This window comes from Anolis carolinensis, chromosome 1 (assembly GCF_035594765.1).
Source record: "Anolis carolinensis isolate JA03-04 chromosome 1, rAnoCar3.1.pri, whole genome shotgun sequence".
NCBI classification, from domain to species: domain Eukaryota; kingdom Metazoa; phylum Chordata; class Lepidosauria; order Squamata; family Dactyloidae; genus Anolis; species Anolis carolinensis.
The window spans coordinates 51690627-51703294 of record NC_085841.1 but is presented as its reverse complement, the minus strand read 5'-3'; the positions used below and the strand labels follow the sequence as shown (position 1 = coordinate 51703294).

The 12668-nt window shown below is 39.2% G+C and overlaps 1 protein-coding gene across 1 annotated transcript in view; it reads right to left on the bottom strand.

Annotated features, from left to right (window-relative positions):
* The window catches only part of heatr5b (HEAT repeat containing 5B), a 62108-nt gene that overhangs the window by 47852 nt on the left and 1588 nt on the right, over positions 1–12668 (bottom strand). The window contains exons 2-8 of the mRNA XM_062974321.1: positions 6165–6330; positions 5388–5599; positions 3911–4019; positions 3242–3391; positions 2308–2479; positions 1372–1529; positions 653–902 (exon numbers count right to left, since the gene is read on the bottom strand). Of these exons, the coding sequence (XP_062830391.1) occupies positions 653–902; positions 1372–1529; positions 2308–2479; positions 3242–3391; positions 3911–4019; positions 5388–5599; positions 6165–6290 (1177 nt within the window). The 5' untranslated portion in view covers positions 6291–6330. The remainder of the gene's footprint in view (positions 1–652; positions 903–1371; positions 1530–2307; positions 2480–3241; positions 3392–3910; positions 4020–5387; positions 5600–6164; positions 6331–12668) is intronic.

Genomic DNA, 12668 nt, shown 5'->3' with positions numbered 1-12668 from the left:
TTTAAGAAACTAGAGCTGATGCGGTCTACCCAATACAATTTTCTGAATCAGTGCACAGGACTAAACAAGACTAAACAGGACTAAAAACTAAGACACCGATATTTTTTGTTACACTGTGTAATTATATTATTACATAAGAGTAACAATGCTGAACTTCAGTGGAACACAAAATTTGCTAAAAATAACTGTTCACCATCCACAGTGAACTAAAAAATGCATTGGCCTTATAAAAGAATGTTCCAGTCCTTTTTGTACTTTTATTGAATCTATGGTATTTCTTTCCTATATTAGTCTCAACAGTTCAGTCATTCCAAACCAAGCCCATTAAAAGGGTGGGAATAAGGGCTTTTTATCTAGAACTTTTGAGAACACAAACACCACACATAACCTTTGATCAACCCAGGAACAGATTTGAAGACATTAAAAGAACAGAGGCAAATGAATGTTTCATTCCCCTGTTCTTAATCTTTACTCAGAAGTGGTGAAAACTATACAGATATTGTTGGTTTTTGAGCACCATACCACTTTGATCACACTATTTCTTCCCATTTTAGAAATTAGGCCGGCTTGGACTTGGTTAATATTTAGTTAGGAAACCACTAGGAAGTACCAGTAATCTCAAAGAAGAACTATGAAAGAATCTGACTCTTACCTACTGCTTTCATCTGCGTAGCAATAGCTTGGCAAATGTCTTTCGCAGCAGCAATCTGTGCCTTTTCTCCTAGCAAACTGCCCACAGTTGCTCTGAGGATAAAAGAGACGCATCTTCGAGAGTACACAGCTTCTACATGTGTCTGGGTTGCACGAGGATGAGAAACCAGATCCAGCACATGAGACAAGAAGGTGGCAAAATTGCGCTCCAGCCACTGACCTCCTAGTGTTGTGACAAAGACAACATAGGCCTGCAAATTCAAAGCCCACAAATCAGCATTTCTAAAACAGGATAAAAGGGGTCCATAAATAGAGGGCTGAAATGATACAAGGTGTGCAACATCACTAGGCAAGACAATCTCATTTCATAGATGAGTTCATACTTTTGGTCTATCACATCTTGCAAATATATACAATGGAATGTGCATTCAATGCTACCAGACACTAAAGGAATACCTGCATGAGAGAATTTGTTATGGTCTCTGCAATTGAAGTCTACTGAAGTATCTTAAAAAGATACTTCAGTATCAACATCTGAGACTGTGCATTTATAGCATGCTAAATCAAGAGATATGAATACCAAAAAGTGATCAGTTTCCAGAATGCTGCAAAACAACATCTGTCTCAACAACTCTTGTTAATATACTTATAAAAGTAAGCCATTCTACATTGTTAAAACAATTTCAGTGTGAAACAAGTATTTTAAAAGGGTAAACGAACCTGAGTGACTCCAACTCGCACTTCTCGATTGACAGAGCCTCCTACTTTTAACATTTCCCCACCACTTTTTAAGAATCCAGACCCCCCTCGCAGAAAGCCAGTGGCCATGAGTTCCAAGACTTCTTCCAGTGTAGCTCGCTTCACATTCTGCCGCATCACTGAAAGAAAAAAATAATAATGTGACAGAATATTTAAAGGAACATTTGTTCGCACTTGTATTATGACTGCAATGCACTCTACATGGGATTGCCTCTGAAGCTGGCTCAGAAACTACAACTTGTGCAAAGATCTGCAGCCAAGCTACTAACAGCAGCTTATTACAGGGAGGACACCACTCCACTGCTAAATTAGCTCAATTGGCTGCCTGTTTGTTTCCGGGCCCAATTCAAAGTGCGGGGTCCCGCTTATTTGAACCAGCTCAAGCCCTGAGGTCTGCAGGGGAAGCCCTCCTCTTGTCCCCACCCCTGTCACAAGCACGGCCGGAGGGAACGGAGAGAGGGTCTTCTCAGTGGTAGCTCCCCGGCTCTGGAATGCTCTTTCCAAGCAAATTAGATTGGCTCCCTCCTTGTTGATTTTTAGAAAGCAACTTAAAGCTTGGTTCTGGAAGCAGGCTTTTGGAGACTATCAGTCTTAAATTGAGGTATTTTAGTAAAATTGATAGCTTTAACATTTTAATGCTTTTATTCCAGCAAGAGCAGGTATTTCTGATACCTATACAGATAGATTCAACCATTCATGGCTTGAACATAATAAAATACAAAAATAATACCTTGATTTTCCTATTTAAATATACCATCATATATAAAAAAAATTTCCGTGTCAGGAGCGACTTGAGAAACTGCATATAATGGGACTTAGGCATTCACGGATTGTGGTATCCCAGGGCAATCTTGGAACCAAACCCAATAACTACATATACATCTCAGAATGTAGTACCTGCAGCTTGTTTTGGTATCAATGCTGTAGCCATAACTGTTCCCAAAAGTTTGGATACTGCAACTCGCACACCATAATTTGAGTTTTCCAGAGACTTGAAACAAAGAGTTGCTACATTTTCGAGTTCTGCTGTCCACATAAATACAGCTTCATTTTGCAGTTCCAATAAGCACTACAGAAAACAACAATATTAAATATTAAAATTGATAAATGCATATCTGTACATTCCTAGAATGTTGCAAGCACAGAATTTGCCACCACTTATCTCACTTGAATTGCGGATGGAAAGCATAATATTTTTAAAGTGTTTGAAAAAATGTATAGCAAAAATATGTTTATCCTTCCAGGAAAGACCTGGAATTACAGTCGATCCTCCATATTTGCAAGTTTGATTTTTGTGGACTTGTAGAGATTCCTAGGGAAAACATGTTTTGGGGAGAATCTCTAGGTTCCCCAGTACGATCTGGTAAATGCTGACCAAAGAAGGATGCTGGAGAAACTTGATGTTTTTCACCTTTGTAGGAGGGGTCGTGTGCCCCTAACCCAACAAATGTGGAGGGCTGAATATAATCAAATGTTATTAGTAAATCGAGACAACCACACACACCTCTATAATGGTCAGTTTTAAAGTGTAGCACTTTAAGTGTGTATTATCATTTATGAGCGCTGCATCCTATGCTTTATAACAAATATTACAATACAGAATACTGCATATAAATTGGCTATGTTTCAGACTAGTTGATAGAGAAGACAACTACCAATCCACACCACACCTTTCAGCAACAATTATTTCCATAACCAGCAGTAGTAAAGCAGTTGCGGCCCCAAGCATCAATTCTAGAAAAAGCAAAAATATTACACAACTTATAAAGCTATATGAAAGTTTCAGTGATCCAAAACAAATTTTCACACTGTGCAATACAAAAAGTCCTACCTTAGCTACTGCACATCGTACAGCCATAGCTCTGTCTGTCAAGAGAGACCTAGCATTTTTGTAGATATCACGGTGGCAAGAAGCTGCAGCACAACCCAGCCCACTCAGGACTTTCTGTAAACTCATTAGTATTTCACTCCGGCCTTGTGACTTTAAATATGCAGGTTGAATGTAGAAGAATAAGAGAGAGAAGAAGAATCATAAACAAATTGTTGTGTACTTTTTAACTCAATAGGAAACTGCACACTTATTGCTTCAATGTGAGCTGAAACATAACCCAGCAGTGTATGTGAAAATAACATCATGTGTGAACTAATAAAGATGATGAGTAAATCATGTTAACTCACATTATTATCTCTAAAGTAAAGAAAGAAAAAGAAACTGCAGAGAGAACAAGTAAGTGCTAGAATACATGTAACATTTGTTTATATCACCTAAATTTCTCCAATATTCTTATTTAAACCAATAGCAGCTCATACAATTTCTCAATCTGGGATATATAATCATAGAAATGAAAGAGAACATATTAACAAAAAATAATTTTGAAAGCTTTGACTAAATTATTAAATGATATTTGTAATATGCAGCAACATGAATAATGTATTTTTGCTAAGCATGGAAGAAAAATGAAGAATACGTGAAACATTTTTAAACAGTACTTTTACTCACCTCAGCACTTTTCAAAGATTTAAGCAGATTATTAACCGTTTCTGGAAAAGAACTGCCCAACATTCTCCCCATCTTTTCATAAAAGGCTCCAACACATGCCACTGCAGTGCTACAAAAAGGCAAGATAATCACTAATATTTTCCACAGCATTCTGAAAGTGTTTTGCCGTAAACTTCTCTGAATAACAATGTCTTCAACACCACAAAATTTTTACATAAACTGTTCTCATAATGTTCCATGAAGTAGAATTTTTGCTGCCATCCTCCCCTAAGTAAATGCACAGGAACACATACAGACAGTGCAAGCAGCAGTGCTGGAATGGGTAGTTTTGGCACACATCTCATATTATTATCTAACCCTACAAATTTGTAACCTGCAGGTTCTAGGAAAGGAAATATTAGGTAGAACTGTTAAAGGGAAACAGAAGTAGAAATCCCTACAGTGCCTCCTTGTGCTTCCTGGACACTCAAGTTGGATATAATGTGGAAAACAGAGCTCTACTGGGGCATATTGGACTAAATATATTCATATTTTCATCACTGTTCCATTTTATTTATTTATTTATTTATTTATTTATTTACAGTATTTATATTCCGCCCTTCTCACCCCGAAGGGGACTCAGAGCGGATCACATTATAACACACATAGGGCAAACATTCAATGCCCATAAACACATCAAACAGAGACTGAGAGACACACGCAGAGGCAAGTTAACGTTCTTCTGAGGGGATGTTCGATTCTGGCCACAGGGGGGAGCAGCTGCTTCATCATCCACACTGACGGCACTTCCTCATTCCAGGTCGTAAATTAGTTAATCTTGCCTCCCCACTTATAAGTGGTACCTTATCTCCTACTTGATAGATGCAACTATCTTTCGGGTTGCTAGGTCAGCAACGAGCAGGGGCTATTTTTAATTTTTAATTGACGGGTGCTCACCCCGCCACGGGCTGGCCTCGAACTCATGACCTCATGGTCAGAGTGATTTAAGGCAGCTGCTCAACAGCTGCGCCACAGCCCGGCCCCATTTTATCCCTTTCAGAATACACGAAATAGATACCAATGCTTTAAAAGTAATGCTGCAATCCTATGGATATTTCTTGAAGAGTCCCTTTGATTTCGATGAACTTTATTTCAAAATAGAAATAAACAGTAGCATGTTCATTAGATTAAATCAAAGGAATTGGAAAATTCATTACACTATGCAAATATCCTTCCTTTAAATATCAATGTTTTTGTTTCCATCTACCATGCTCCTTCAACCCCAGCATAATACTAATGAACAAGTCTTGTGAGAAAACAGTAAGAAATGGGTGCCACAGTTGTTTCAAAATATCAGTCACTTATCAGTAGGATATCCCAGATCATTTTTAAATACAGCACGTATCATGAGGAATTCATAATTGGGCAACTACTTCTTCAGCTTCAGCTATTAATAACTGAGCCATTACACTCCTTATAAAAGTAAATGATTACTTACAGTTTGGTTGGTAAGTAGGCCGAAGTATCATCTTTACTTTTGATAATGTCATTGCACTTATCAAGAGTCTGAAATACGGTAAAGGTGTCTCCAATACTGTACAGAGCAGCAAGATTTTTAGCAAGTAATTTTCGGGTAGGTGGTCCAGGGGAACTGCTGATAAGACCAGTTAGCTGTTCGACAAGCTTTTTTTGTTTTTCTTTGACATCTGTCTGTTAAATAAAATACACATTCAAATTTCTCTGTGCTCATCATTACATCTTAGCATGCTTCGTTTTGTTGGCTAACTCCTATTCAGTTATACTAATGGAAAATTGGAGGATATATTTGGGCAGACAACAAGTTGGCCCACTTCATGAGTCATCTTACTTTACATGAAGATGTCCTGGCATCATGAGATTTGATGGTTCATTAAACAAAGGCAATACTGGTTTTCTGCACTGTCCCATTTACTGGACATTTTTCAAAGCTACTGATACAATTTTACTCATGTCATGACATTCCCCTGGTTTAGAAGATTAAAACAAAGAAATAAGTTTAAAACATCAATTACTGAGCTTCACTGTGGATTGGTACCAACTACACCTCCTCCACAGCAAAAGAGTTAGTCTCAGTGGGGCATACTTTAGTGTAAACATATATAAGACAGTCAGAGATCAAGCAAGAAAACTCAAAGGCTTTATATATCTGACTCAGATAAATTGGTTGTTTGCAGTGTTCAAGAATATCCCATACCAAAGAACAGGCACATAAACAAAAGCAAAGGGAAAAATATACCTTATTAGCAGCAACAAGGACTTTGTCAAGAAACCGCAGCCATTCAAAAATGAAAACTGGTCGCTTTGCTTCTGTGATCTGAGCCAAAGCCTCTTCATTTAACAATAAACTGTGAGCTAGCTCCATGGTTGACCAACTTCAGATTTTCTGCAGATGCATTTATTTCCTATTATAGAAACAAAACAACATTTTATTCTTTACAGTCCTTAGTCCTAGTAGCTGTTTGCAAAATACTCATCATTTCTTAGCATTTGCATTATATTTCATTTGTGCATACATCTTGTGCTAAAAACCTTGTGACTTTACAACTCCCATGATTCCATAGCACTGAGCCATGGCAGTTCAAGTGGTTAAACTGCATTAATTCCACAGTGTGGATGCACCCTATGTTTTGTCTAAAACTCTCAGAAGTCCCTGCCAGCTTTATAGTGTTTGGGGACATATATCTTATCTGCCACTCTGCCCAGCGGTTCCTAATTTTTGCTCAGAGAGCTGGTGCAAAACTAACGAAAGGAATTTCAACAGGGAGAAATATATGGTATTGCATTATACTTAGACAATAAAAATGAAATGCACAGATCTAGGATGGGTGACATCTGGCTTTAAATCAGGGCCCTTCCAGATAGGCGCTTTATCCCAGGATCTGACATCAGATATTCTGATTTAAACTGGATTACTGTATATGAGTCCACACTGCCAAATAATCTGGGATAAACAGAAAATCTGGGATCAGATCCTGGGATAAAGGGTCTATCTGGAAGGGCCCTCGGTCCATGTGAAAGGGATCTAGGAGTCTAAGGCCCTTCCACACAGCTGTATAAAATCCAAATTGAACTGGATTATATGGCAATGTGGATTCAGATAACCCAGTTCAAAGCAGATATTGTGGATTATCTGCTTTGATAATCTGGGTTTTATGGTTGTGTGGAAGGGCCCTCAGTACACCACAGAGTGAGCATGAGTTAACAGTGTGATGCAGCTAATAAAGAAGCCAATACGATTCTAGACTACATCAAAAGGAGTATGGTCTCTAGATCAAGGGGAGTCCTGGTCCTCTGACTTCTGCCTTGGTCAAACCTCACCTGAAACATGAATGTCTAGTTTTGGGCAGCACAATTTAAGAGAGATATTGACAAGCTGGAACCTACCCAGAGGAGGGTGACTAAAATGATCAAAGGTCTGGAGACCATGCTCTATGAGGAGTGTCTTAAAGAGCTGGGTATGTTTAGCTTGCTGGAGAGAAAGTGAAGAGGAGACATGATCATCAGAATCACTTTTATTTGTAAATGAAGTCAACAGTGTGATGATGCAGCTAAGGGCCCTTCCACACAGTCATATAGCCCAGAATATCAAGGCAGAAAATTCCACAATATCTGCTCTGAACTGGGTTATCTGAGTCCACACTGCCATATATTCCAGTTCAAAGCAGAAAATATGGGACTTTATTCAGTTGTGTGCTAGGGGCCATAGAAAGCCAATGCAATTCTGGGCTGCACTAAAGAAAGAGAAGTATAGTGTTGAGATTGAGTGAGGTTATAGTCCCACTCTATTCTGCTTTGGCCAGACCTCACCTGGAATAATACTGTGTCCAGTTCTGGACACCACAATTCAAGGACATTCAATTTATTTATTTATTTCGTGTCAAAAGCATTGCATAACAAATACATTTTAAAATGATGAAAAAAAAGGAAATCACCAGCAACTAAATAGTTTTAGACCAAAAACGGGCAACAGCAACCGCATTGTCCGTAGCTTTAAACAACTCCTCCTCCGTGCATGAGGCAGGACATTGTGGGCAAGCATACATATGCGGAGTTGTTTGTTCAGCTCCACAGTCACACAAGGTGGAGGATTCCTCCAGGTAGTGCCACCTTGCCAAGTTGTCTTTAGATCTGCCCACTCCACTTCTGAGTCTGTTCAGGGACTTCCAAGTTGCCCATTCTTGGTTTGTCCCTGGAGGAAGACCCTCATGGGGGGCCATCCAGTTAGAATTGCCAGGTTTAGCTGCCCAGAGGGACACCCTTGCTGTTGCTGGAGGAACATCAAGAGGAGTGGTGGTTCTCATGAAGCCCTTCCTTGATTTGAGTCTGGTGGGAGGAGGCTGATAGTCATGCAGTGGGTGGCTTTCACAGTGTTCAACCTTATTTCTCTCACAGTTAGCAGCAACTTCCCGTCGCACGTCAGGAGGGGCAATGCCAGCTAACTTGTAGAGTTTATCAACAGGTGTAGGTTTAAAGCATCCTGTGATTATTCTGCATGTTTCATTAAGTGCTATGTCCACCTGCTTCGCATGGGCAGACTTTTGCCAGACAGGACAGGCGTACTCAGCAGTTGAGAAAGACAAGGCCAGGGCTGATGTTCTTATTACTTGTGGGTCTGCACCCCATGAGCTGCCAGTCAGTTTCCGCAGGATGTTGTTGCGTGCAGCTACTTTGTGCTTGGTGTTCATGCAGTGTTTCCTATATGTTAATGTTCGATCTATGGTGACACCAAGATATTTAGGATGGAAACAGTGTTCGAGTTCTTGGCCTTCCCAAGTAACTTTCAGTTTCCTGTTGGCTTCACGGTTACGTAGGTGGAAAGCACACACTTGTGTCTTGGCAGGGTTAGGCTTCAGGTGGTTCTCTTTGTAGTAGCTGGAGAGATCTTTCAAGGCATTCGTGAGTTGCTTTTCAACTGTTTCAAAATCTTTCGCTTGTGTTGTGAGGCCAAGGTCATCAGCATATATAAAACTCTTTGTGAGTGGTGGTTGTGGCTGGTCGTTCGTGAAGATGTTAAATAAGGTCGGTGCAAGAACGTTGCCTTGGGATAAACCATTCTAGTGCCTCCTCCATCTGCTTTTCTGGCCCTGAAACTCCACATAGAAGCTGCGGTTTTCTATGAGGGTCTGGACAGTTTTTGTAAAATCAAAGTCCCGGGTAATATGGTAGACTTTATGCAGCATTTTTCTATGTTGCACCGTGTCATAGGCTGCCGTAAGGTCCACAAAAACTGTTCCCATAATGCAGCCTTTCTCATAGCCTTCCTCAATATGCTCAGTCAGATGAAGAATTTGACCTGTACAGTTTTTCCCTGGTCTGAAACCTGCTTGTTGTGGAATAAGCTTGGGTTCGATAACAGGTTCTAGTCGATTTAATAGCACCCTCTCATAGACTTTATATAGATGACATAAGAGGGAGATTGGTCGATAGTTCCTGGCATTGGAGGCATCTTTACCAGGTTTTAAAATGGCAATGATCTTAGTTTTCCTCCATGCTCTGGGAATCTGTTTGTGTGCCAAGCATTGATTGTAGAATTTCAAAAGCCAGTTTTCAGCTTTGGGGCCCAAGTGTTTGATTTGCTCCATCATCAGGTCGTCTAGGCCAGGTGCTTTACCAGTCTTACATCGCTTGATGGCTTCTCTGAGTTCTTTCAGGTTTAGAGGAGAAGACAACTGGTGGGTTTCAAGTTCTGGCACCCTGTTGATTTTCATCTTTATTCTACTGTGGTTGGTTTTCCCATTCTGAATTAGCTGGTGAGCTATCTGGTCTGGTGTCACGTTTGCGTGTCCATGGTTGATCACAGGATCACTATCCAGGCGTCTCAGCAGTTGCCAGGCTTTTCGGCTACTCTTGGACATGTCAAGGTTCTCAAGCAGCTCTATCCAACGGTCTTTCTTAGCATTAGCTAAGGCTGTAGATAGTTTTTGACCTGCTGCTATAGTCCCATCACTGTATGGATTCTCTTGAAATAGTCTGAGATATTCCTGTAGCTGATTTAGCGATTCTTCGTTTAGGCCTGGTAGGTAGCTTGTGCGACAGCCTCTAGGGATTGAGAGCCTTGAGGATCTTTTCACAGCTTCTACAAACAGGTCATAATTTTCTATAGAAGGTTCTATATCAGAAATAGCAGCTTCCATGGTCTCTGTAAACTTTGTCCAGTTAGCTTTATTGAAGTTATATCTTCTGCGGAATGGGACACTTTTTGGTCTTACAGCTGCATATGCTACGCAGCATATTGGTCTGTGTTGTGTGTTAGGTATCGAGTTTAATACCCTTTTGACGCATTGGTGGCTTATGCTTTCCTTTACAAAAATCAGATCAGGGTTATAACCACGCTTCCATCGGCCGCTATTGAAAGATGGTGGTAATTTACTGTCATGGAGGAGACTCATTCTACTATTGTCGGCCCACGTTAGAACTGCTTCGCCACTTCTATCATCTTCGTCATAGCCCCAGACACAGCTATGGCTGTTGATATCTCCCACATTCAATTGACAAGCAAGAAGATCGTCCAGAGAAAGGCAACCAAAATATTCAAAGGTTTGGAAGCCAAGACCTACGAAGAATGGCTGAGGGAGCTGGATATGTTCATCTTGGAGAAATCAAAGCTGACAAGAGACCTTTCATTTAAAGACTCCATTATGGCTATCCACTATGGAGGCCAAACAAAGAAGATTATTAGGCTGGTCTAAATGGTCAACATACAAGGACTTACTAATAAAAGGCTCAACAACCTTGAAACCTCATGAAGAGATTAAACAAAAATTCACTCATATTTCCTGGCTACACTATTTGCACATTAAAGAGCAGTATAACAAAGCTAGAAAAATTGGTTTTGGTCAAAGCGAGCAATTTTGGGACAAAATTTTAGAAACAGAAAACAAAAATCTGTAACAAATTATTGGAATTGTCTTACAGAAGGGGAAACAGTAAAAGCTGTATGATAAAATGGGCTGAAATTTTAAGAACAATAACCCTCTCATAATAGGAATTAATTTGGACTAAAATAATTAAAATACACATATGCAATGGACTTGAAAGAGAACTGGCTAAAGATGTTCCATTGATGATACATCACGCCAAAAAAATGAAACCAAATGTACACTAATACTAAAAAAAAAAACCTGCTGGAAATGTAAGGAACAAGAAGGCAGTTTTTCCACATGTAAAGAAATTTTAAAAAAGGGAGAAAATCCATGCAATTTGTCAACAAATACTCAAAACAAAATTCCCCAGGAAAGTGGAACATTATCTATTAGGTATAGGTATAGGTATAACTTATCGGGACATTCATTTAGACACCAATGATGATATCTTGTTCACATACTTAACCACAGCCACAAGAATTAGCTTTGCAAAACAGTGGAAGCAAAAGGAAATACCAAATACGGAAGAATGGATACAGAAAGTGAGAGAGATCAAGGACATGGACAAACTAACTTTTTTATCAAAGAAAAATACAGGAAACCCGATAAAATACACAGAGTGGTCCAAAGTAGAGGAATTTGAAAGGAAAAGAAGCTGATTAGTATCAATTAAAGGACAAAAGGTAGACCCCTTTTGTGTTTCTCTTCTTATTACTTAACGAGAAGTAAAGAATCATTGACTCAAGCCATATAAAGGACAATTTTTTGATTGTTTGTCCTTATCACTTCCAAATAAGAGATTGTTTTTCTTTTTCATCCTCTTTCTTTTTTCTTAGAAACGGAAATGCAAAGGTGAAGATGGTTCTGGCCCAATCTACTTGTTGGAACGTATCTCCTCCTATGAGCCAGGAAGATCCTTAAGGTCATCTGGTCAGCATGGCTGGCAGGGACGAGGGACAGGGCATTTTGATCGTGGCTCCTCGGTTATGGAACACCCTCCCCAGAGATATACGACAAGCCCCAACCCTTTTGAGTTTTAGAAAAGCCCTGAAAACATGGCTATGTGCCCAGGCTTTCGAAGATTAAATGATAAAGACGACCCGGACTGATTTACGGCTACAGCACGAGGATTTTGGATGAACGGATTTTTAACCATATGTTTTATATTTTTATATTGTTTTAATTGGATTTTCATTGCTATGTTTTAATTATGTGTGAGCATCGAATTGTTGCCAATTGTGTACGCCGCCCTGAGTCCCTTCGGGTGAGAAGGGCGGGATATAAATGTTGGAAATAAATAAATAAGATGGAAGTCATATATACATATATATACACACACACACATATACAGTAGAGTCTCACTTATCCAACACTCGCTTATCCAATGTTCTGGATTATCCAACGCATTTTTGTAGTCAATGTTTTCAATATATCGTGATATTTTGGTGCTAAATTCATAAATACAGTAATTACTACATAGCATTACTGCATATTGAGCTACTTTTTCTGCCAAATTTGTTGTCTAACATGATGTTTTGGTGCTTCATTTGTAAAACCATAACCTAATTTGATGTTTAATAGGCTTTTCCTTAATGCCTCCTTATTATCCAACATATTCGCTTATCCAACATTCTGCCGGCCCGTTTATGTTGGATAAGTGAGACTCTACTGTATTATGTATACATATTTTTTCTTTATTTTTATTTTTTTCACCTTTTCATATCTTTTTGATTTTTAAATTTGTTTTGTGTGTGTGTGTGTGTGTTTTCTTTCCCATTTTCCCACTTCTCTTCCCTCCCCTTTTTTCTAAATATATCTCTTATTTTTTCTATACTTTCTCAACAAACATTGTTCTCACTCTTTCGTTGTACTTTAAT